Here is a 22,935-nt window from a genome sequence, read left to right as displayed (position 1 = left end):
AGTTCTGGTCAGAGAAGGAAAAGTCTGAGCTTCATAGATAGCGTGAAAAATCGCTGAAAGACTAAACTTTAGCGTCAGAATTCTGAGTTGTGAGGAAAAACTTGTACTCTTTACCCTTGAAAAGATGTGAATGAAACAGAACCCTTTCGAGGTTAGGTTATTAACTGAACCTTACAATGTTAAATCAGAGTATTATTTCAGGTTTAATTGCCATGTTGGATGTAGTGAAGAGTAGGAAAGGGCAGGATTTGGATGGCAAAGACTCTGGAATTGTTCAAGAGGTAATTATGCTCTGATAATGGAACAGTAAGTTTCTTTGGTAGAAAACATTAGATAGCCCAAAGAGCCTTCCTCTTCGCCTTTATTCTCATTGTGAAAAAGGAACAACATGCAAGTTAAATAAAGGAAGATACAAAGACAAATATTGCTAAAATGTATTCATTTTGCTTCCATATTTTGGATGTAAAAATTACAATTGATACAGGGGATCAGGGGTTATGAGGAGAAGACAGCAGAATGGGGATGAGAAACGTATCAGCCATAATTGAATGGCGGAGCAGACTCGATGGGCCAAATGGCCTAATTCTACGCCTATATCTTATGGTCTTAAATAGTCTGATACAAATTGCATATTTCAACATTTGAATTTATTGTAAGAATTTCCACATAATGCTGGTGATTATTTCTCCTGTTAAAACATTAAAATTACAATGCATGTGAATGTTCCTTTAGTTCATCAGTACCGTATATTTCACACAAACATGCAATTTGGAAATGACAAATAATGATAATTCAAACCATAGTGAATCACTTAATAGGCAGACTGAAGCAATGAGAAATGTATATGTTGAAGATGTTGACCCAAAGCTACTAAATTCATTGAGAGTTTTTCTTAAATTGTCGATGCTGAAATATTTTGTTCACATTCTCCCGCGTCTGCGTGGGTCTCACCCCCACAGCCCAAAGATGTGCAGGTTAGGTGGATTGGCCACACTAAATTGTCCCTTAATTGGAAAAGAAATAATTGGGTATTCCAAATTTATTTTTAAAAATTAAGTATTGTACTCTTGGCCATTTTATTTTCTGGTTGGACCTTTCCTGTTGGTTAGCCAGCTTATGCTACAGAATACTTGTAAAATTAAAAAATAACTTATGTTAAACATCATCTCCAATCAGTACAAACCTCATTGGGAGTAGCGCAAACTTAAAAGTAGGGAGATGGCAAGTGAATTGAACAGGTATTTTGCATCGGTCTTTACTATAGTGGATACAATTAACATCCCAGAAATAGCTTTAAATCAGGAAATGGAAGGGAAGAATTACAAGAGGTAACAGAGAGGGTTCATGAGAGTAATGATGTCCATGTGCTGTACATCACAAAATGAAAAAGATTCTGAGAGTGCAGAAATGTTTGAAGTGAAATGGAAAGTTGTTGAAGCGTGCAGAGATTCATGTAATGATAAGGAAATGAGTCAGAGAGTGCAGAAATACCTGGAGTGAAATGGAAAGGAATCAGATTATACAGATATTGTTGTGATGAAATGGAAAGGAGCCAGAGAGTGCAGAGATTCCTATAGTCAAAAGGAAAGTAGTGGGAGTGTGCAGAGATTCCTGCAGTGAAATAGAAAGGAGTCAGAGTCTGGAGATTCCTGTAGTGAAATGGAAAGAAGTCAGAGAGTTCAGAAATTCCTAAGTGAAATAGAGCGGAATCAGGGAGTGAAGTGATTTCTATAGTCAAATAGAAAGAATTCAGAGTGCAGAGATTCCTATCGTGAAATTGAAAGGATACAGAGAGTGCGGAGATTCCTGCAGTGAAATGGAAAGGTGTCAGAGAGTGCGGAGATTCCTGCAGTGAAATGGAAAGATGTCAGAGAGTGCGGAGATTCCTGCAGTGAAATGGAAAGGTGTCAGAGAGTGCGGAGATTCCTGCAGTGAAATGGAAAGGTGTCAGAGAGTGCGGAGATTCCTGCAGTGAAATGGAAAGGTGTCAGAGAGTGCAGATATTCCTGCAGTGAAATTGAAAGGATACAGAGAGTGCGGAGATTCCTGCAGTGATGGAAAGGTGTCAGAGAGTGAGGAGATTCCTGCAGTGAAATGGAAAGGTGTCAGAGAGTGCGGAGATTCCTGCAGTGATGGAAAGGATACAGAGAGTGCGGAGATTCCTGCAGTGAAATGGAAAGGTGTCAGAGAGTGCGGAGATTCCTGCAGTGAAATGGAAAGGTGTCAGAGAGTGTGGAGATTCCTGCAGTGAAATGGAAAGGTGTCAGAGAGTGCGGAGATTCCTGCAGTGAAATGGAAAGGTGTCAGAGAGTGCGGAGATTCCTGCAGTGAAATGGAAAGGTGTCAGAGAGTGCAGATATTCCTGTAGTGAATTGGAAAGAAGTCAATGTGCAAAGATACCTAAAGTTCAACGGAAAGGATTCAGAGAGAATTACATGGACTTTAAAAGATATTTGATACAGTGTTGCACAACAGACTGGTGTGCAAAGTTATAGGTCATGGAATAAAAATGACAGTAATAACATGGATACTAATTTTGCAGTGACAGGAAAAAGCTGGTTCATGAATGTTTTCCAGACTGGAGCAAGATTTAGTGGTGGAGTTCCCCCCATGGGTGGGTGCTGGGACCCTTGTTTCTCCTGATACATATTAATGACCTAAATTTTGGTAAGAAGTCTTACAACACCAGGTTAAAGTCCAACATGTTTGTTTCAAACACTAGCTTTCGGAGCACTGCTCCTTCCTCAGTGCTCCGAAAGCTAATGTTTGAAACAAACATGTTGGACTTTAACCGAGTGTTGTAAGACTTCTTACTGTGTTCACCCCAGTCCAACGCCGGCATCTCCACATCATGGCTAAATTTTGGTGTACAGGACACAATTTCAAAATATGCAGATGATACAAGACATAGAAGTATTGTGAACTGTGAGGAAAGTGCAAGATTTCAAAAGGACATTTGACAGACTGTTGGAATGGGAGGATAGGTCATAGATGAAGTTGAATACAGAGAAGTGTGAAGTGGTTCATTTACTAGGAAGACATGAAAAGATAGTATAAACTAAAGGGTGCTATTTTAAATGATAGGATCAGCAGCAGAGGAGCATGGTGTATATGTGCATGAATCATTGAAGGTGGGAGGACAGTTTGAGAGTGTTGTTAATAATGCATACAACATCCTAGGCTTTATGAAAAGGAGCATAGAGTACAAGAGCAAGAAGGTTATGTTAAACTTGCATAAAAGTCTAGGTTGGCCTCAACTGGTGTATTGTATACAGTTCTTGGAGCCAAACATTAGGAAGGAAGGATGTGAAGGCATTAGAAAGTGTGCAGAAAAGATTCACGAGAACAGTTCTGGGGATGAGAAACTTTAGTCACGTAGACGGATTGAGGAAGTTGACATTACTTTCCTTGGAGAAGAGAAGTTGTGATGAGATTTGATAAAGGTATTCAAAATGATGTGAAGTCAGAACAGAATGCACAGGGAGAAACTGTTCCTACTGGTGAAAGGATCAAGGACAGGAGGGCACAGATTTAAGGTAATTAGTAAAAGAAGCAATTGAGACGTGAGGAGGAACCTTTTCATGCAGCTAGCGGTTAAGAGCTGGAATGTGTGGCTTGAAGGTGTAATAGATGCTGATTCAATAGAAGTGTTCAAGGGGGAATGTGATTATTATCTGAAAAGGAAGAATGTGCAGGGTTTTGGGAGAAGGTGGGGAATTTCTCAGAGTACATGTGCAGATACAATGGGCTGAATTTCTTCCTTCTGTGATGTAGCAATTTTGCGATTCTGCAATTAAATGCACACTGCTTTCTGCATGCATTTAGTGAATACTATTCTTTGGTAAGATCACCAGAAATAAAAGGAGGAGGCCACATAGTCTCTTCAGCCTGCTCTGCCATTCAATAAGATCATGTTGATCACTTACATTATCCTCACTTTCCCATCCTATCCCCATATCCCTTCATGCTCAAAAATCAATTGGTCTCAGTCTTGAATATACTCATCAACTGAGCATTATAGCCCTAAAGCATTTAAGAGAGATAATTCAAGACTCTCAAAACTCTGAGTGAAGACATTGTTCTTAATCTCAGTTTAAATGGCCATGGTGGTTAGCATAAATGCTTCACAGCTCCAGGGTCCCAGGTTCGATTCCCGGCTGGGTCACTGTCTGTGTGGAGTCTGCACGTCCTCCCCGTGTGTGCGTGGGTTTCCTCCAGGTGCTCCGGTTTCCTCCCACAGTCCAAAGGTGTGCCGGTTGGGTGGATTGGCCATGGTAAATTGCCCGTAGTGTCCTAAAAAGTAAGGTTTTGGGGGGGGGGGGGGGTTTGTTGGGTTACAGGTATAGGGTGGATACGTGGGTTTGAGTAGGGTGATCATTGCTCGGTACAACATCGAGGGCCGAAGGGCCTGTTCTGTGCTGTACTGTTCTATGTTCTATGTTCTATAAGACCTTATCTGAAGACTGTAATCTCCAATTCTAGACTCTCTAGCCATGGGTAACAGCATGCCAGCAACTATCCTGTCAAGCCCTATAAGAATTCCGGGCGGGATTCTCCGATCGCCGACACAGAAATCGTGTTCAGCGATCACCTGGAGAATCCCTGTTTATGGCGGAATCGGGGGCGGCGGCGTTTTTGCGATACTCCACCCCCTCAAAAACGGCAAACTCAGAACACGAAGTGTTAAAACATATAACTCCTTTTTCCACTATTTCAGTGTTAATTATTTGAAATATATTGATTAATGACTTCATTAAATTGCAGAGGAAAAATACATTTAATGCAAAAATGTTCATAAATCAGTTACTACATCACAAAGCACAATATTATGCATAGAATAATAGAAAGGTTACAGCAAAGGAGGCTATTTGGCCCATCAAGCACATGCTGGAAATCTGCAAGAGCAATTTAACTAGTCCCAGTCTCCCATCCTTTCCCTTGGGCCCTTCAATTTTTTTCCCCTTCAGGTACATACCCAATTCCCTTTTTGAAAGCCCAACTGAATCTGCTTGCACCACCCCTCCAGCAGTGCAATCCAAATTGCAACCATTTACTGTGTAAAATAAATTATCCTCATGTCACCTTTGGCTCTCATTTGCCACTCATCTTAAATCGGTGTCCTCTCATCCTCTACTTTTTCCAGACAATTTCTTTAAATAATATAGCACTTAATCAAACTTTTAGAAGTCAATATGACATCATATCAACCACATTACCTTTATCAACTCTCTCTGCTATCTCATCAAAGGACTCAACCAAGGTAGTTAAACATGATTTGCCTTTAACAAATCCATGTTAGCTTTCCTTAATTGAATGAATAACAAATGTTGCAATTAATTAAATGAGCAACAAAAACCGATCTTGCCAGCTGGCTTGTAAAGCAGAACAAGGCCAGCAGCACGGGTTCAATTCCCATACCAGCCTCTCCGAACAGTCGTCGGATCGTGGCGACTAGGGCCTTTTCACAGTAACTTCATTTGAAGCCTACTTGTGACAATAATCAATTTATTTACATTTCAAAATGGGCTCATTTTCCCAGTATACTGAAAAAAAATTCATGGTGGTCAAGCATCTGCTACTGTCCAAACACTTAGTCCGAGCATTTGGTTTGTCTACAAACCTAAGAATCACTCCTTCAACACGTACATTAAGTTCATTAATGATTGTAGTAGATACAAGGTTCCAAACATCAATCGCTGTGGCTAACCTCTTCCTGTGGAACCCTTATACAAATTGCACAGGCCTGCACATACTAATAAAACCACTATAATCCCAGGTGACTATAGAGCTGACTAGTGGTGATTTAACCTGAGGATCACCACACCTCAAGCGAAGGGCAAGGTTGAGAAGGCTTCATGAATAACCTCAACCAGTACGGGAATTGAACCCACACTGTTGGCCTATGCTCTGCATCACAAATCAGCCATCCAGCCGACTGAGGTAAACCAGGAGTAGCAACTATTAATACTTGTAGGCGGCATGGTAGCACAGTGGTTAGCACTGTTGCTTCACAGCACCAGGGAACCGGGTTCAATTCCCAGCTTGGGTTACTGTCTGTGCGGAGTCTGCACGTTCTCCCAGTGACTGCGTGGGTTTCCTCCGGGTGCTCTGGTTTCCTCTTACATTCCAAAGATGTGCAGGTTAGGTGGATTGGTCACACTAAATTGTCCCGTAGTGTCCAAAGGTTAGGTGGGGTTGCTGGGTTACAGGGATAGGGTGGAGGTGTGAGCTTAGGTGGGGTGCTCTTTCAGGGGCCTGTGTAAACTATGATTCTATGATTCTAACCCAATTGATCATAGAACATAGAACATACCATGCAGAAGGAGGCCATTCGGCCCGTCGAGTCTGCACCAACCCACTTAAGCCCTCACTTCCATCCTATCCCCGTAACCCAATAACCCCATCTAACCTTTTTGGACACTAAGGGCAATTTAGCATGGCCAATCCACCTAACCCACAGTCCAAAGACGTCTTTGGACTGTGGGAGGAAACCGGAGCACCTGGAGGAAACCCATGCAGACACGGGGAGAACGTGCAGACTCTGTGCAGACAGTGACCCAGTGGGGAATCGAGCTGTGGACCCAGGCGCTGTGATGCCGTAGTGCTAGCCACTTGTGCTACCGTGCTGATCAGGAAGGTAAAATGCAATGCCTGCTGTTTAGTACAATGACTGAAAGAGGTTACTTCCTCATGAACTAGTAACTTAATTTCTCACTAAGATGGAAAGGTTTTTTAAAATTTGGCTGCTTGCAATTTGAAAGGATCTCTTGTCTTCGAGCCATTTTAAATGCAGCTCCTTATATGAGTAACGTACATCCTAACACTTTGATTTTCCTATCAAAGGATTTCTATATGAATGCATGAGATATGAATTCAATCCCAACTATTTATGGAAACCCTATAAAACAGTTTTCATTTTCAACAGATTCATTCAAAATTTCACAGGTATGTTTGTTACAGGGCAGCTGAGACTTGGTTCCATTGGGATCCATCTTCTGGATGAGATTTTAATCCAAGGCTCTGCCTGCTCTGTCTCTCAAGTAGATGTCAAAGATCGAGTGGCACTTTTTCAAAGAAGAGACTTCTGATCAGTAATGATCCCCCAATCTTCAACACGAGAAATAGATTGCTTGTTGGACCTGGCTGTACGCAACATTGTTGCTGCATTTCCGGCATTAAGTGACCACATCTCAAAAGTACTTCTTTCCCTTCTCACCTTCTTCATTTACTCCTCCTTCCTTTCTGATTCTTTCCTATAGATGTATGCCTGGACCTGATACCAAAACATCACGGCCGGGATTCTCTGATCCTGCGGCAGGTCGGAGAATCACCGGGGGGCGCGAGAATCCCGCCACGCCACTCCGATGCCGCGCCGCTGATTCTCCACTGACCGGAGAATCGGCGCCAAGCGTGCCCGCATGGTTGCCGCGACATCGGTAGGGGGCCATTGAAAGCGGCTCCCGTGGCGATTCTCCGGGCTTGACGGGCCGAGTTCCACTGAGTCCCATCAGCGTGGTTTACTGCATTCTGGCTGCGGGGGCCGTCCTGGTGGGGGGGGGTGGGGGAATCCGACTCCGGGGGGGGCCTCCACGGCGGTCAGGCCCTCGATCGGCAGCTACCGATCAGCGGGCGCCACGCCAGGCCCCTGTAGGGCTCCCCCATGTTGCATGGGGGTCGGTGCGGAGACGGCAACAACGCGCCCATGCAGGGCCGGCTTTCAGCGCTGGAGCATACTCCTTCAGTACTCACTGTGAGGCCAACCTAGATTAAATCTTGGAATAGGACTTAAATCTACAATCTTCTGACTCGAAAACAAGAATGACATCACTGAGCCCAGGCTGACACATTGGAAAATGACTAATGTTTCATTGAAGTTACCACAGGAAAACATCAGTTTCATTGGTGCTTTATTAGCAGCACGGTGGCACAGTGATTATCACTGCAGCCTCACAGCACTAGGGACTCTGGTTCAATTGCGGCCTTGGGTGACTGTGTATGGAGTTTGCACTTTCTCCCCGTGTCTGCGTGGGTTTCCTTCGGGTGCTCCAGTTTCCTCCCAAATTCCAGAGACGTGTAGGTAGATTGGCATTGCTAAATTACTCCTTCGTGTCTGGCACGATAGCACAATGGTTGCTTCACAGCTCCAGGGTCCCAGGATCGATTCCTGGCTTGGGTCACTGTCTGTGTGGAGTCTGCACAATTTCCCTGTGTCTGTGTGGGTTTCCTCCGGGTGCTCCAGTTTCCTCCCACAAGTCCCGAAAGATGGCTGTTGGGTAATTTGGACATTCTGAATTCTCCTTTTGTGTACCCGAACAGGCGCTGGAATGTGCCTGTAACTTCATTGCAGTGTTAATGTAAGCTTACTTGTGACAATAATTATGTTATTACTATTACGATGTGCAGTTAGGTGGGGTATGGGGATAGGGTGGGAAATGTGCCTAGGTAGAGCACTCTTTCAGAGCATCAGTGCAGACTCGATGGACCAAATGGCCTCCTTCTGCACTATAGGAATTCTATGGTTCTATTGTGTAAAACAGTAATGCAGTGCAGAATATTGTGCATGAGAGGAAGATAGGTGAGACAAATCATAGAATCCCTTGCAGACACGGGGAGAATGTGCAAACTCCATACAGACAGTCACCCAAGTCCGGAATTGAACCAGGGTCCCTTGTGTTGTGAAGCAGCAGTGCTCACCATTTGGCCACCCCGTTCTAGAAATGCCCTGTTCTAGTAAATATACACTCTCCAAAGGTTTCTGGAGAAACAACACTGATGAGAGTTTGCTAATATTGGGTTTAATATCTCCTGTGGTGAATATTTGGGGACGGGGGGGGGGGGGGGGGGGGGGCTGGCATTTAATCATGCAGGAGGGTGTGTGGTGGAAACCCCAGCACCTTTCTGCCTCTTTGTCATTGGGTGGGAAGGCTCTGAACCCGGACTGACTAACTCAGCAGACAGTGAGAATTGGACCTTACTTCTCTTTTAGCCTCAGCATCACTGCATATTATTGTGTCATTGGTGAAGTAATCAGATAAATGTTTCACAAACATAGTATATCCTAAAATATCCTTTGGTTTCTGAATTTTCCAACAATATACATCACAACAGGAAAAAGGGGAGAGAAATACATTTTTAATATTTTTCAGATCTACAGGTGGGCAGTTCATGGTAATTTAAGGATCTCATCCCGCCGCTGTTGATATTCCAGTAATAGCAAGCAGGGGAATTACCACACAGAAAGCCCGAAAAGCAAACCAGCTGGCCAAGGCAAGACCTCTGTTGCCAACATTCAACTCTGCCCATTGTCTTCATGTTTTCCTTCACAGGTCAAACAGAGGACATAAACATCATTCAGCTCCCCCAGGCAATCAATATTTCAGAAGGCGAAAGTGTCACAATGACATGTTTATGGAACATCACCCACAGTGAGAGTGTTAGAGTGGGCTGGTTAAAGGACGACATGAACATTTTTACAAAAATTGACAAAGGAAAATATAAATCTGATGGAAGAGAATACATTATCGAAGAGAAGTACTCAACTCTGTCTATTACTAATACTGTTCAAAATGACTCGGGATTATATCATTGTGAAGTGTTGGTGGAGATACCGCCACCGGTCCGTCGAGCAAGTGGAGAAGGAACATTGTTAAATGTCTTTGGTAAGTTACTTTCAGAGCCAATGATTTGCCTTATTTGACGATGATGTAAAAGTAACATGGGTTTACTTGCATATTTCCCATCTAGGTAAATCCTGATTGTCATTCTAAGTTCGAATGGAGAGCTGATTCCATCTAGAATTCTAGATGGTTAAAAATAGAAGACATGCCAACATACTGGGCGTGATTTAACGGCCCTGATCAAAGCGAGCCAGTTAAATCGCGGGAGAGTCCCAAATCGTGATCCATGCCATGCACCGATTGGTTTCCAATCTAACTGGCCCGCTACAGTTGGCCTGATCTGGATCCCCCCAGGCCTGGCAAGAAACCTATATTCACCAATTAAGGCCAATCTCAATATCCTTAATAGGAAAGACCCCCTATCTAATGGCTCCCGGTGTCTCACGTCCTCCCCAAAAGGGCGCCATTCAGTACTGGTCCACACTGGCACCTCAGCACTTCTACCCTGACACTGCCAAGGTTCCTGAGTGGCACTGCAAAGCTAACAGGAGCACTGTGGGGTGCCAGGGTCAAATGGGTCCATGCCCATGAAAGGAGGGTGGAGTGGCGTATGAAGAGTGGGGTGGGGCAGTGCAGGGCAGGTATGAAGGGGCCTCTAGGAGGTTGGGGCAATGAAGGCTGGGAATCCTGGAAAGGGGGAGGGGGAAGGCCTGAAAAGGGGGGTCCTCAGCACCCCCATAGCGGAGTGTCATCACTTGGGGGGGGAGTGGGGTAATGCCCATTTGTGTGGGGGGGATGACATTGCTCGTGGGTGGGGGGTGTGGGGGGTGTGGGGGATCCACAAGCTCAAAGTGGCGGCCCAATCTCTGAGGAGCCGGTCTGGCCAGCGAGTTCAGCTCCCCAGTGCTAAACCTAAACCTAAACCAGTGAAAACTACACAGTGTAATGATATGCATAAGCAATTCTGTATGTTAATATGTTAGTCCTCCAACCAGCAGGTGGCAATAGAACTACACCACGTGACACTGCAACCTCAGGGAGTCTGGGTGAGGAGTTGTCATGGATAGTCGTGTTTTATATTAGCTCTCGTACTCTACAGTTCCTTAGTAGTATTGGTATTGTTTTCTACCCACATTATTATAATTTAATAAATCTTAACTTAGTCACAAACTAGGCGTTCTTTGGTGCACTGACTCAATCATTGCAACACACCTCAGGACCCAAAATAGAGACTAAGTATGGTTAGATGGCAGTGGGGAATCCTCCGATGGAGCCAGCGGAAAACTCCCAGAAAAACCCGCCACAAATGACACATGGAAACTTTTCCGTTAGATTGTGTTTAAGATACGCATACACTATTAACATAAGCAAAAATAAAAATATACTTTCTCCCTTTGTTTTTAATTTGTTATTTCTCTCTGGAATGTGCTGACCCATATTTGCCTATAGTTCCACCCTCTCACATCTCATGCTCATGTATATAAACACAGCCACTGAAGCTCTGACCTTCTGGAAGGACTCTTCTGCTAAATGGCAGAATCCCCCCCAAAATTGCCATTTCTGTCATTTATGCTCCACTCAAAGTCTCCCCAGATCTTTCCTTACTGAAATCTACCACTGTAACTAACCATTCCCTGTACCCTCATATTCAGTCCTCACCCCGAACCCATACCTTTATCTTTCATCAGAGCTGCTGGAATCAGGAGCAGCAACCTGGACTGACTAACTCAGCAGACAGTGAAAATTGGACTTTACTTCTCTTTTAGCCTCAGCACCATGGTATATTATTATGTGAAGTAATCAGGTAAATGCTTTTCAAACATAGTACATCCTAAATTACCCTTTAGTTTTTGAATTGCTCAACAAGATTACTGGGCTGCACGGAAGCAACCAAGGGCAAATGGAAAGCTGGAATCCGGGTTAGAACAGGAAAAGTATAAAATCTTCAGCAGTCCCAAAAAGGTTACACGAACGAAGGTTTATTTGGTAAACAGTAAAGGCATACAGCACGTTAAGTCCCAGTGGGACTACCGATCTTGCCAGTCTCAATCTGGGGCGGCTTTTAAGTACAAGATTCACAAACCCCAGTTGTTAGGCCTCCAACCCTTACCAGGGGGAGCTCGTATTCCATGAGCCCTACTGGGAGATCAATTGAGTGAGCTCTGTTGGACTCGTAACGGTTATTACAAAAAGTTTAGTCAGTAAAATTTAATTGATGCTCAGGGAAGTTTTAATCCATATTTTCACTTTTTTTTGCAACAAATAATACTGTTTTTGTGGAGCCACCCCATCCCTGTCAGGCTGCAGCTTCAGAGACCTCCTAATAGCTACCCACTCCCGTGAACATCTCAGCTCCCACATGACCTCACTCACCTCAATTAATCAGATATTGACTTCACTTTCCCATCTGCCTCCACGCTCCCGATCACTCACGCCTCTGTCCTCAAGTAAGTCAGGGACAGAGACAACGGGCTGGTATTGCAGGCTACAGGATCATGCTTTTTTTGCCATCCCACTTCCATTGCTGGCCAGGAAAATCCGGTCCTTAGGTTCACACTGAATATTGTTATCTAGTGACCTCTGCTGGAAAGTATGTCTACTTACCACCTTGGTTAAGCTCAGATTCAGGCTATGTGATGATGTTTCAGTTACATATCTTGCTAATGTAGTACTCTTAGAGCAAGATCATAGGCAACAAATTACTGACTACAGGAGGATGAATAATAAACTATTGGAGGGAAGAAAAACCTCAACCGCGTGGTGTTGGTAAAACTTTTTTAATTTGAAAAAACTGTGCACACAGGAGAGATAGAAGATAGCACTGTGGCTTCACAGCGCCAGGGTCCCAGGTTCGATTCCCCGCTGGGTCACTGTCAATGCGGAGTCTGCACGTTCTCCCTGTGTGGGTTTCCTCCAGGTGCTCCGGTTTTCTCCCACAGTCCAAAGACGTTCAGGTTAAGTGGATTGGCCATGATAAATTGCCCTTAGTGACCAAAAAGGTTAGGAGGGGTTACGGGGATAGGGTGGAAGTGAGGGCTTAAGTGGGTCGGTGCAGACTCGATGGGCTGAATGGCCTCCTTCTGCACTGTATATTCAATGAACTGTGGATCTATGAAGATACTTCAGTGGAGGGAAAAGGAGAGAGAAATACATTTTTAATATTTTTTCAGATCGACATCTCTTAAATGTCTCATATTGTAGTGGTAAATATATGTAGTAAAATAAATATTTCTTGTGAGGCAGAATAATACCTTTAGAAAAAAATTTCTTGTAAAATTCCAGTTTCCTCCTACAAGTCCCGAAAGACGTGCTGTTAAGTAATTTTGACATTCTGAGTTCTTCCTGTGTACCCGAATAGGTGCCGGAATGTGGCGACTAGGGGCATTTCATTGCAGTATTGATGTAAGCCGACTTGTGACAATAAAGATTATTATTATTATTATTATTATTTGTGGCGGGCTTTTCAGCGCGTTTCCCGCTGGCTCTGCCGGACAGTTCCCCACCGATATCAAACGACACTTAGTCACTTTTCTGGCCCTGGAGGGTTTCTCACCGATTTAGCCCACACTTCGGGTGGATTTACCAGCTATTCACGCCAGTGGGAAATTTCAGTCGCATAGGTTTTGTGGCGATGAGGGGTACTGTCAATGGGAAATCTCATTGACAATGGCAGCAACAGCAGATCCCGCTGGCAGGCCGCCTCCACTGCCGAAAAACACGCGGTGGGTTTGTGGAAAAATCCCACACTTAGAATTTTTTTCAGCACTAGGGAGCTGATCTCAGAGATACGGCTGCCATTTTGAAATGGTGCCCCGATCTTTAAGTGAGCTTGTGCCCTCCCATGGGTAATGTCACCCCCACACACATGAACATTACCCCACACCCCCCAAGTGAAGACACCCCGCTACAGGATGCCTGGAGGCCCCCTTTTCAGGCCCCTCCCCACACCCCCTTACTGGCCTGCCCCCCTCCAGGATGCCCACTAGTCAACCCCCAACCTGCAAGAGGCCACTACTTACCTGCCCTGCACATCCCCACACTTCATACATCCCCTGCATCCTCCTTTCATGTGCATGCCCCCTCTGGCCCTGACCCTTGGCAATGATACCCTGGTACCTGGGCACTCTTGCACTGCCACCTTGCTACCCAGGCAGTGAAATGAAATGAAAAAATGAAAATCGCTTATTGTCATGAGTAGGCTTCAATGAAGTTACTGTGAAAAGCCCCTAGTCGCCACATTCCGGCGCCTGTTCGGGGAGGCTGGTACGGGAATTGAACCGTGCTGCTGGCCTGCCTTGGTCTGCTTTAAAAGCCAGCGATTTAGCTCAGTGTGCTAAACCAGCTCCTTGCTAAACCAGCCCTTAAACCAGTGCTCCTGTCAGCGTGGCAATGCTACTAAGGGCACCTTGGTAGTGCCAGGATGGCAGTACCAAAATGCCTGGGGGAAGGGCCAGGGAGCCACACAGGGGCCTCCAATGGCCTTGGGGACCCCCGGGTGCCATTCCACCGGTTCACATTTGTACGGACCAGTAATGAATAACGTCCGGCTGCAGCCTCGCTGGGGAGGCTGGTAGATCGCGGGAGGCTGGTAGATCCCCGGTAAGTTTTTCTAAGTGGGTTGAAAGCCTACTCAGGCATGCACCATTTGGTCATTCATCTTTTGGGTGGGATTCTTATTCTGATACCTTGCAGGATTTGGATATATTCCGTGAGGCATAAAGGCTGCCAGGAAGCCTGCGGGGAAGCCTCTCCCGAAATCTACTGGCTTTGTTAGGCTCGGGCGCCGGTAGTTTGCGCCCTATGGCACATTTTTGGGTCCTGCGGAGTTTCTCACCGGTTTAGCCCACACTTAGAATTTTTTTCATCACTGGAAAACTGAAGTCCAAGATCAGGTCACCATTTTGAAAGGATGCCCTAATCTCTAAGTGAGCTTGTGGGTCCCCCACCCATGGGCAAAGTCACCCCCCACACACATAGGCATTACCCCACATCCCTACAAGTGAGGACACCCCATTATGGGATCCCTAGGGGTCCCCACTCTTCAGGCCCCCCCAAACCCCTTACAGGTATCCCCCTCCCGTCACCCAACCCAACCCCCACCCAGAGGCCGCTTACCTGCCCTGCACCGCCCATCCTTCATACCACCATTCCACCCTCCATTCATGGGCAGGGCCCCCTCATGACCTGACCCTTGGTAGTGCCACCCTGGCATCCAGGCACCTTTACACTGCCACCCCAGCACACTGGCAGTGCTCCTGCCAGCTTGGTAGTACCACCCAGCCACCTTGGCTGTGCCAGGGTGACAGTGCCAAGGTGCCTATGTTATGCGGGAGGGCCAGCAGGCAACTCTGTTTTATCCCTGAATACCCAGTGGTGTGTGCTGGCCTGGGAGCCTGGGAGACCACCCCCCCCCCCCCCCCAGCCCCCCAGCCCCAGGTGCCATTCCACTTGGTCCACGTTTCTGTGGACTAGTCCAGAACAGCGCCCAACCGTGGCCTCCCTGGGGAGGCTGATAGATCCGGGAGGTTGGTAGATACCAAGTAGATAGGCCTTAAGTAGGTTTAAGGCCTACTGGCGTGAGCACAGCTTAGTCCAACTCATTGTGGGCAGGTTCCTGATCCTGACGTAAGTGGGACTTGGATAGATTCCGTGAGGCGTCGTGACTGTCGGGAAGCGCGCTTCACCTGGGATCTACTGGCCATGTCACGCGTGCGCAATGTGGCCAGTGGATCATGCCTAATATCGCCTGATAAAGCTCAGTATAATATTTTTTTTTCTAATGCTCTTGCAAAGCACTTTGGGACATTTCATTATGGTAAGAACATAACATAAGAACATAAGAACTAGGAGCAGGAGTAGGCCATCTGGCCCCTCGAGCCTGCTCCGCCATTCATCTCCCATCCATCGATTCCATCTACACCTCCCGCTGCCGGGGAAAAGCAGGCAGCATAATCAAGGATCCCTCCCACCCGGCTTACTCACTTTTCCAACTTCTTCCATCGGGCAGGAGATTCAGAAGTCTGAGAACACGGACGAACAGACTCAAAAACAGCTTCTTCCCCACTGTCACCAGACTCCTAAACGACCCTTTTATGGACTGTCCTCATTAACACTACACCCTGTCTGCTTCATCCGATGCCAATGCTTATGTAGTTACATTGTATATATTGTGTAGCCCTATTATGTATTCTCATGTACTTTCTTGAATTCTGTTCAATTCCCTTTCTTCCAATGTACTGAATGATCTGTTGAGCTGCTTGCAGAAAAATACTTTTCACTGTACCTCGGTACACGTGACAATAAACAAATCCAATCCAATCCAATCCAATGAGATCATGGCTGATCTTTTGTGGACTCAGCTCCACTTTCCAGTCCGAACACCATAACCCTTAATCCCTTTATTCTTCAAAAAACTGTCTATCTTTATCTTAAAAACATTTAATGAAGGAGCTTCAACTGCTTCACTGGGCAAGGAATTCCATAGATTCACAACCCTTTGGGTGAAGAAGTTCCTCCGAAACTCAGTCCTAAATCTACTTCCCCTTATTTTGAGGCTATGCCCCCTAGTTCTGCTTTCACCCGCCAGTGGAAACAACCTGCCCGCATCTATCCTATCTATTCCCTTCATAATTTGATATGTTTCTCTAAGATTCCCCCCACATCCTTCTAAATTCCAACGAGTACAGTCCCAGGCCACTCAACCTCTCCTCGTAATCCAACCCCTTCAGCTCTGGGATTAACCTAGTGAATCTCCTCTGCACACCCTCCAGCGCCAGTACATCCTTTCTCAGGGAAGGAGACCAAAACTGAACACAATACTCCAGGTGTGGCCTCACTAACACCTTATACAATTGCAGCATAACCTCCCTAGTCTTAAACTCCGTCCCTCTAGCAATGAAGGACAAAATTCCATTCGCCTTCTTAATCACCTGTTGCACCTGTAAACCAACTTTTTTGTGATTAGTGCACGAGCACACCCATGTCTCTCTGCACAGCAGCATGTTTAATATTTTATCATTCAAATAATAATCCCTTTTGCCATTATTCCTACCAAAATGGATAACGTCACATTTGTCAACATTGTATTCCATCTGCCAGACCCTAGCCCATTCACTTAACCTATCCAAATCCCTCTGCAGACTTCCGGTATCCTCTGCATTTTTTGCTTCACCACTCATCTTAATGTCGTCTGCAAACTTGGACACATTGTACTTGGTCCCCAACTCCAAATCATCTCTATAAATTGTGAACAATTGTGGGCCCAACATTGATCCCTGAGGGTCACCAGTAGCTACTGATTGCCAGCCAGAGAAACACCCATTAATCCCCACTCTTTGCTTTCTATTAATTAACCAATCCTCTATTCATGGTATTACTTTACACTTAATGCCATGTATCTTTTTCTTATGCAGCAACCTTTTGTGTGGCACCTTGTCAAAAGCTTTCTGGAAATCCAGATATACCACATCCATTGGATCCCTGTTATCTATCGCACTGGTATGTCCTCAAAAAATTCCACTAAATTAGTTAGGCACGACCTGCCCTTTATGAACCCATGCTGCGTCTGCCCAATGGGACAATTTCCATCCAGATGCCTCGCTATTTCTTCAATGATGATAGATTCCAGCATCTTCCCTACTAGTGAAGTTAAGCTAACTGGCCGATAATTACCCGCTTTCTGCCTTCCTCCTTTTTTAAACAGTTGTGTCACATTTTCTAATTTCCAATCCGCCGGGACCACCTCAGAGTCTAGTGAATTTTAGTAAATTATCACTAGTGCATTTGCAATTACCCTAGCCATCTCTTTTAGCACTCTGGGATGCATTCCATCAGGGCCAGGAGACTTATCTACCTTTAGCCCCATTAGCTTGCCCATCACTACTTCCTTAGTGATAACAATCGTCTCAAGGTCCTCAGCTGTCATAGCCTCATTTCCATCAGTCACTGGCATGTTATTGTATCTTCCACTGTGAAGACCGACCCAAAAAACCTGTTCAGTTCCTCAGCCATTTCCTCATCTCCCATTATTATATCTCACTTCTCATCCTTTAAAGGACCAATATTTACCTTAGCCAATCTTTTTTGTTTTATATATTTGTAGAAACTTTTACTATCTGTTTTTATATTCTGAGCAAGTTTACTCTCATAATCTATGTTACTCTTCTTTATAGCTTTTTTAGTCGCTTTTTGTTGCCCCCTAAAGATTTCCCAGTCCTCTAGTCTCCCACTAATCTTTACCACTTTGTATGCTTTTTCCTTCAATTTGATACTCTCCCTTATTTCCTTAGATATCCACGGTCGATTTTCCCTCTTTCTACCGTCCTTCATTTTGTTGGCATAAACCTTTGCTGAGCACTGTGAAAAATCGCTTGGAAGGTTCTCCACTGTTCCTCAACTGTTTCACCATAAAGTATTTGCTCCCAGTCTACCTTAGCTAGCTCTTCTCTCATCCCATTGTAATCTCCTTTGTTTCAGCACAAAACACTAGTGTTTGATTTTACCTTCTCACCCTCCATCTGTATTTTAAATTCCACATATTGTGATCGCTCCTTCTGAGAGGATCCCTAACTATGAGATCATTAATCAATCCTGTCTCATTACACAGGACCAGATCTAGGACCACTTGTTCCCTCGTAGGTTCCATTACATACTGTTCTAGGAAATTATCGCGGATACATTCTATAAACTCCTCAAGGCTGCCTTGACCGACCTGGTTAAACCAATCGACATGTAGATTAAAATCCCCCATAATAACTGCTATACCATTTCTATATGCATCAGTTATTTCTTTGTTTATTGCCTGCCCCACCATAATGTTACTATTTGGTGGCCTACAGACTATTCCTTTTCGCCTTACTATTCCTGATTTCTACCCAAATGAATTCAACCTTATCCTCCATAGCACTGATGTCATCCCTTACTATTGCCCGGATGTCATCCTTAAATAACAGAGTGACACCACCTTCCTTACCATCCACTCTGTCCTTCCGAATAGTTTGATACCCTCAGATATTTAACTCCCAGTCGTGACCATCCTTTAACCATGTTTCAGTAATGGCCACTAAATCATAGTCATTCACGATGATTAGGGGAGTAGAGATAACCCCGGTAACTATAGACCAGTGAGCCTTACTTCTGTTGTGGGAAAAGTCTTGGAAAGGTTTATAAGAGATAGGATGTATAATCATCTGGAAAGGTATAATTTGATTAGAGATAGTCAACATGGTTTTGTGAAGGGTAAGTCGTGCCTCACAAACCTCATTGAGTTCTTCGAGAAGGTGACCAAACAGGTGGATGAGGGTAAAGCAGTTGACGTGGTGTATATGGATTTCAGTAAAGCATTTGATAAGGTTCCCCACGGTAGGCTATTGCAGAAAATACGGAGGCATGGGATTCAGGGTGATTTAGCAGCTTGGATCAGAAATTGGCTAGCTGATAGAAGACAAAGGGTGGTGGTTGATGGCAAATGTTCATCCTGGAGTTCAGTTACTAGTGGTGTACCACGAGGATCTGTTTTGGGGCCGTTGCTGTTTGTCATTTTTATAAATGACCTGGAGAAGGGAGTAGAAGGATGGGTGAGTAAATTTGCAGATGACACTAAAGTCGGTGGAGTTGTGGACAGTACATAAGGATGTTACAAGTTACAGAGGGACATAGATAAGCTGCAGAGCTGGGCTGACATGTGGCAAATGGAATTTAATGCAGAAAAGTGTGAAGTGATTCATTTTGGAAGGAGTAACAGGAAGACAGAGTACTGGGCTAATGGTAAGATTCTTGGTAGTGTGGATGAGCAGAGAGATCTCAGTGTCCATGTCCATAGATCCATGAAAGTTGCCACCCAGATTGACAGAGTTGTTAAGAAGGCGTACGGTGTGTTAGCTTTTATTGGTAGAGGAATTGAGTTTCGGAGCCATGAGGTCATGTTGCAGTTGTACAAAACTCTGGTGCGGCCGCATTTGGAGTATTGTGTGCAGTTCTGGTCGCCACATTATAGGAAGGATGTGAAAGCATTGGAAAGGGTACAGATTTACAAGGATGTTGCCTGGTATGGAGGGAAGATCTTATGAGGAAAGGCTGAAGGACTTGAGGCTGTTTTCGTTAGAGAAAAGAAGGTTAAGAGGTGACTTAATTGAGGCATACAAGATGATCAGAGGATTAGATAGGGTGGACATTCAGAGCCTTTTTCCTTGGATGGTGATGTCCAGCATGAGGGGACATAGCTTTAAATTGAGGGGAGATAGATATAGGACAGATGTCAGAGGTAGGTTCTTTACTCAGAGAGTAGTAAGGGCGTGGAATGCCCTGCCTGCAACAGTAGTGGACTCGCCAACACTAAACGCATTCAAATGGTCATTGGATAGGCATATTGACGATAAGGGAATAGTGTAGAGGGACTTTAGAGGGGTTTCACAGGATGGCGCAACATTGAGGGCCAAAGGGCCTGTACTGCGCTGTAATGTTCTATGTTCTATGTTCTATCTATTAGCGCCATCAACTCAAATGTCCTTACTCCGAATACTCCGAGCATTCATATAAAGGACACTTATGTTGGCTTTTATACCTCTGTTTTGAATCTTAACACCTTGATCAGTAACGTCTCCTAAGTTATTTTTCCTCCTAACTTTTCTCCTAATTTTCCTTGTCGTTGAACCCAGATCTTCATATAACAACCTGCCACGTCGCTTTCCATTTATGTTTTTACTTCCCATTTTATTCCTTTTAGTATTACTGGGCCTATTCACTGAGCTCCCCTCAGCCACTGTACCTTGTAATGTCACCCTTTTTGATTTTTGACTATGGCTTCTCTTCCTTACACTTTCCCCCTTACTGTCTTTTGTTTTTCCCTGTTTTACTACCTTCCGACTTCCTGCATCGGTTCCCACCCCCCTTCCCATTAGTTTAAACACTCCCCAACCGCTCTAGCAAATAGGACATCTGTCCCAGTCCTGCCCAGGTGTAACCCGTCCAGTTTGTACAGGTCCCACCTCCCCCAGAACCGGTCCCAATGCCCCAGGAATCTGAAACCCACCCCTGACACCATCCCTTCAGCCATGTATTCATCCTATATATCCTGTCATTTCGACTCTGACGAGCACGTGACACCGGTAGTAATCCTGAGATCACTACCTTAGAGGTCCGATTTCTTAACATCCTTCCTAGCTCCCTGTATTCTGCTTTTAGGACCTCATCCCTTTTTTTTACCTATGTCGTTTGTACCGATGTGTACCATGACCACTGGCTGTTCATCCTCCCCCTCCAGAATGTACTGTACCCACTCCGAGACATCCTTGACGCTAGCACCAGGGAGGCAACATACCATCCTGGAGTCTCGTTTGCGGCCACAGAAATGCCTGTCTATTCCCCTTACAATTGAATCCGCGATAACTATTGCACTGTCACACTTATCACCCCTCCCCTCTGCAGCAGAACCAACCGTGGTTCCACAATTCTGGCTGTTGCTGTTTTCCCCTGAGAGGCCATTCCCCTCAACAATATCCAAAGCAGTATATCTGTTCTGCAGGGGAATGGCCACAGGAGATTCCTGCACTACCTGCCTCGCTCTCTTGCTCTGTCTGGTGGTCACCCTCTGTACGTGCTCTGCACGATGCTCTCTGACTCGCGGATGCTCCACAGTGTCTCCAGCCGCCACTCCAGCTCTGAAACTCGAGCTTCCAGGAGCTGTAACTGGAGACACTTCCTGCACACATGCTGACCCTGGGGACTGGAACTGTCCCCAGCCTTCTACATGGAGCAAAAGGAGCAGACCACACCTTGGAGCTGTCCTGCCATGATTTATTCCTTTAAATTATACTTTTGAAATTAAACTTTAGAAAGATGTTTTTGTGTTGGATTATATCCAATCTCCTGTGTACTATTTAATTAGCTTTAGTAAGGGTGCGGTATAAATGTAAGTTACGGTTCAAGAAGGTGGCCCACTTCAACCTTCTCAAAGGGAACCAAGGATGTTTAATGTCAGTGTTGCTGGTGGTGCTCCTATCCCAAGAATGAATAAGAACAAATACTTGTGTAATTAATGTCCTTTTAACAATATGTGTCTTGTTTTTAACATAGTGGCCCAAACGAACAATCTGATTTTTTGGCTGTTGGCGGCAATCAGTCCCACAATGCTGATTGTGATTGTAGTTGGGTGCTGCTGTGTCAGAAAAATGAAGAACAGAAGGCGGAACGGTGAGGGTTGTGCATTTCATGTATTTGTGTCCCTCCCAGATGTAGACTTACATTATATATATTTATTTTCTTTTGTGTTTGTTTTAGGAAATATATCTAATTTAAGGAGGAGGTAAGTATGAATCAATTGCAGTACAATCTATTTATGAATATGTCAAAATGCTCAAAGGTAAAGAAAGAAAATGATGCAGAAGTAATGAATGCAGCAACAAGAAAACGGAATTCCAACTGAACTGGACCTGCCTCACCTCAGACACTCCTTTTAAAAACAAGGAGGTGGTGAATCTAGGACAGGGGAGGATCGAACTTCCTTGGAAGATCACTCCTGCACTTGTTGGTCTCACAAAGCAGTATAGAACATAAAAAGTCTTTACCTGTAAGGTCTTATCATTTTAGACACTCTGTCCAATGACCCTGCACAAAGCACATTGAGTGCGAAAGAATTTTGATTTGATTTGATTTATTGTCACATGTACCGAAGTACAGTGAAAAGTATTTTTATCTGGCTGAGGGAACGTACACAGTACGTACATAGTAGACAAAAAAAGAATAATCGACAGAGTACATTGGCAAATGGTACATCGACAAACAGTGATTGGTTACAGTGCGGAACAAGGAGCCAAACAAAGCAAATTCATGAGCAAGCGCAGCATAGGGTATCGTGAATAGTGTTCTTACAGGGAACAGATCAGTCTGAGGGAGAGTCGTTGAGGAGTCTAGTAGCTGTGGGGAAGAAGCTGTTCCTATGTCTGGATATGCGGGTCTTCAGACATCTGTATCTTCTGCCTGATGGAAGGGTCTGGAAGAAGACAAAGCCTGGGTGGGAGGGGCCTCTGATAATGCTGTCTGCCTTCCTGAGGCAGTGGGAGGTGTATACAGAATCAATGTGAGGGTGGCAAGCTTGTGTGATGCATTGGGCTGAGTTCACAACACTGCAGTTTTTGCTATTGTGGGCCAAGCAGTTGCCATATCAAGCTGCGATATAGCCGGATAGGATGCTCTCTATGGTACATCTGTAGAAGATTCCGAGAGTCGATGCAGACATGCCAAATTTCTTTAGCTTCCATAGGAAGTAGAGACGTTTTTGGGTTTTCTTGACTGTTGCATCAACTCGAGTGATTTTAGTTGG

At 44.8% G+C, this 22,935-nt stretch overlaps 1 protein-coding gene across 2 annotated transcripts in view; it reads left to right on the top strand.

Moving 5' to 3' along the window:
* Positions 1-22,935, top strand: part of LOC119963925 — a 62,540-nt gene that overhangs the window by 739 nt on the left and 38,866 nt on the right. For both annotated transcript variants that reach the window (XM_038793351.1, XM_038793350.1), the window contains exons 2-4: positions 9,327-9,659; positions 21,690-21,806; positions 21,894-21,918. In XM_038793351.1, coding sequence (XP_038649279.1) covers positions 9,327-9,659; positions 21,690-21,806; positions 21,894-21,918 — 475 coding nt within the window. The remainder of the gene's footprint in view (positions 1-9,326; positions 9,660-21,689; positions 21,807-21,893; positions 21,919-22,935) is intronic.

The sequence above is a fragment of the Scyliorhinus canicula genome, chromosome 3 (genome assembly GCF_902713615.1).
Source record: "Scyliorhinus canicula chromosome 3, sScyCan1.1, whole genome shotgun sequence".
NCBI lineage: Eukaryota > Metazoa > Chordata > Chondrichthyes > Carcharhiniformes > Scyliorhinidae > Scyliorhinus > Scyliorhinus canicula.
The sequence above is the reverse complement of the archived record's forward strand: the minus strand, read 5'-3'. Positions and strand labels throughout refer to the sequence as shown.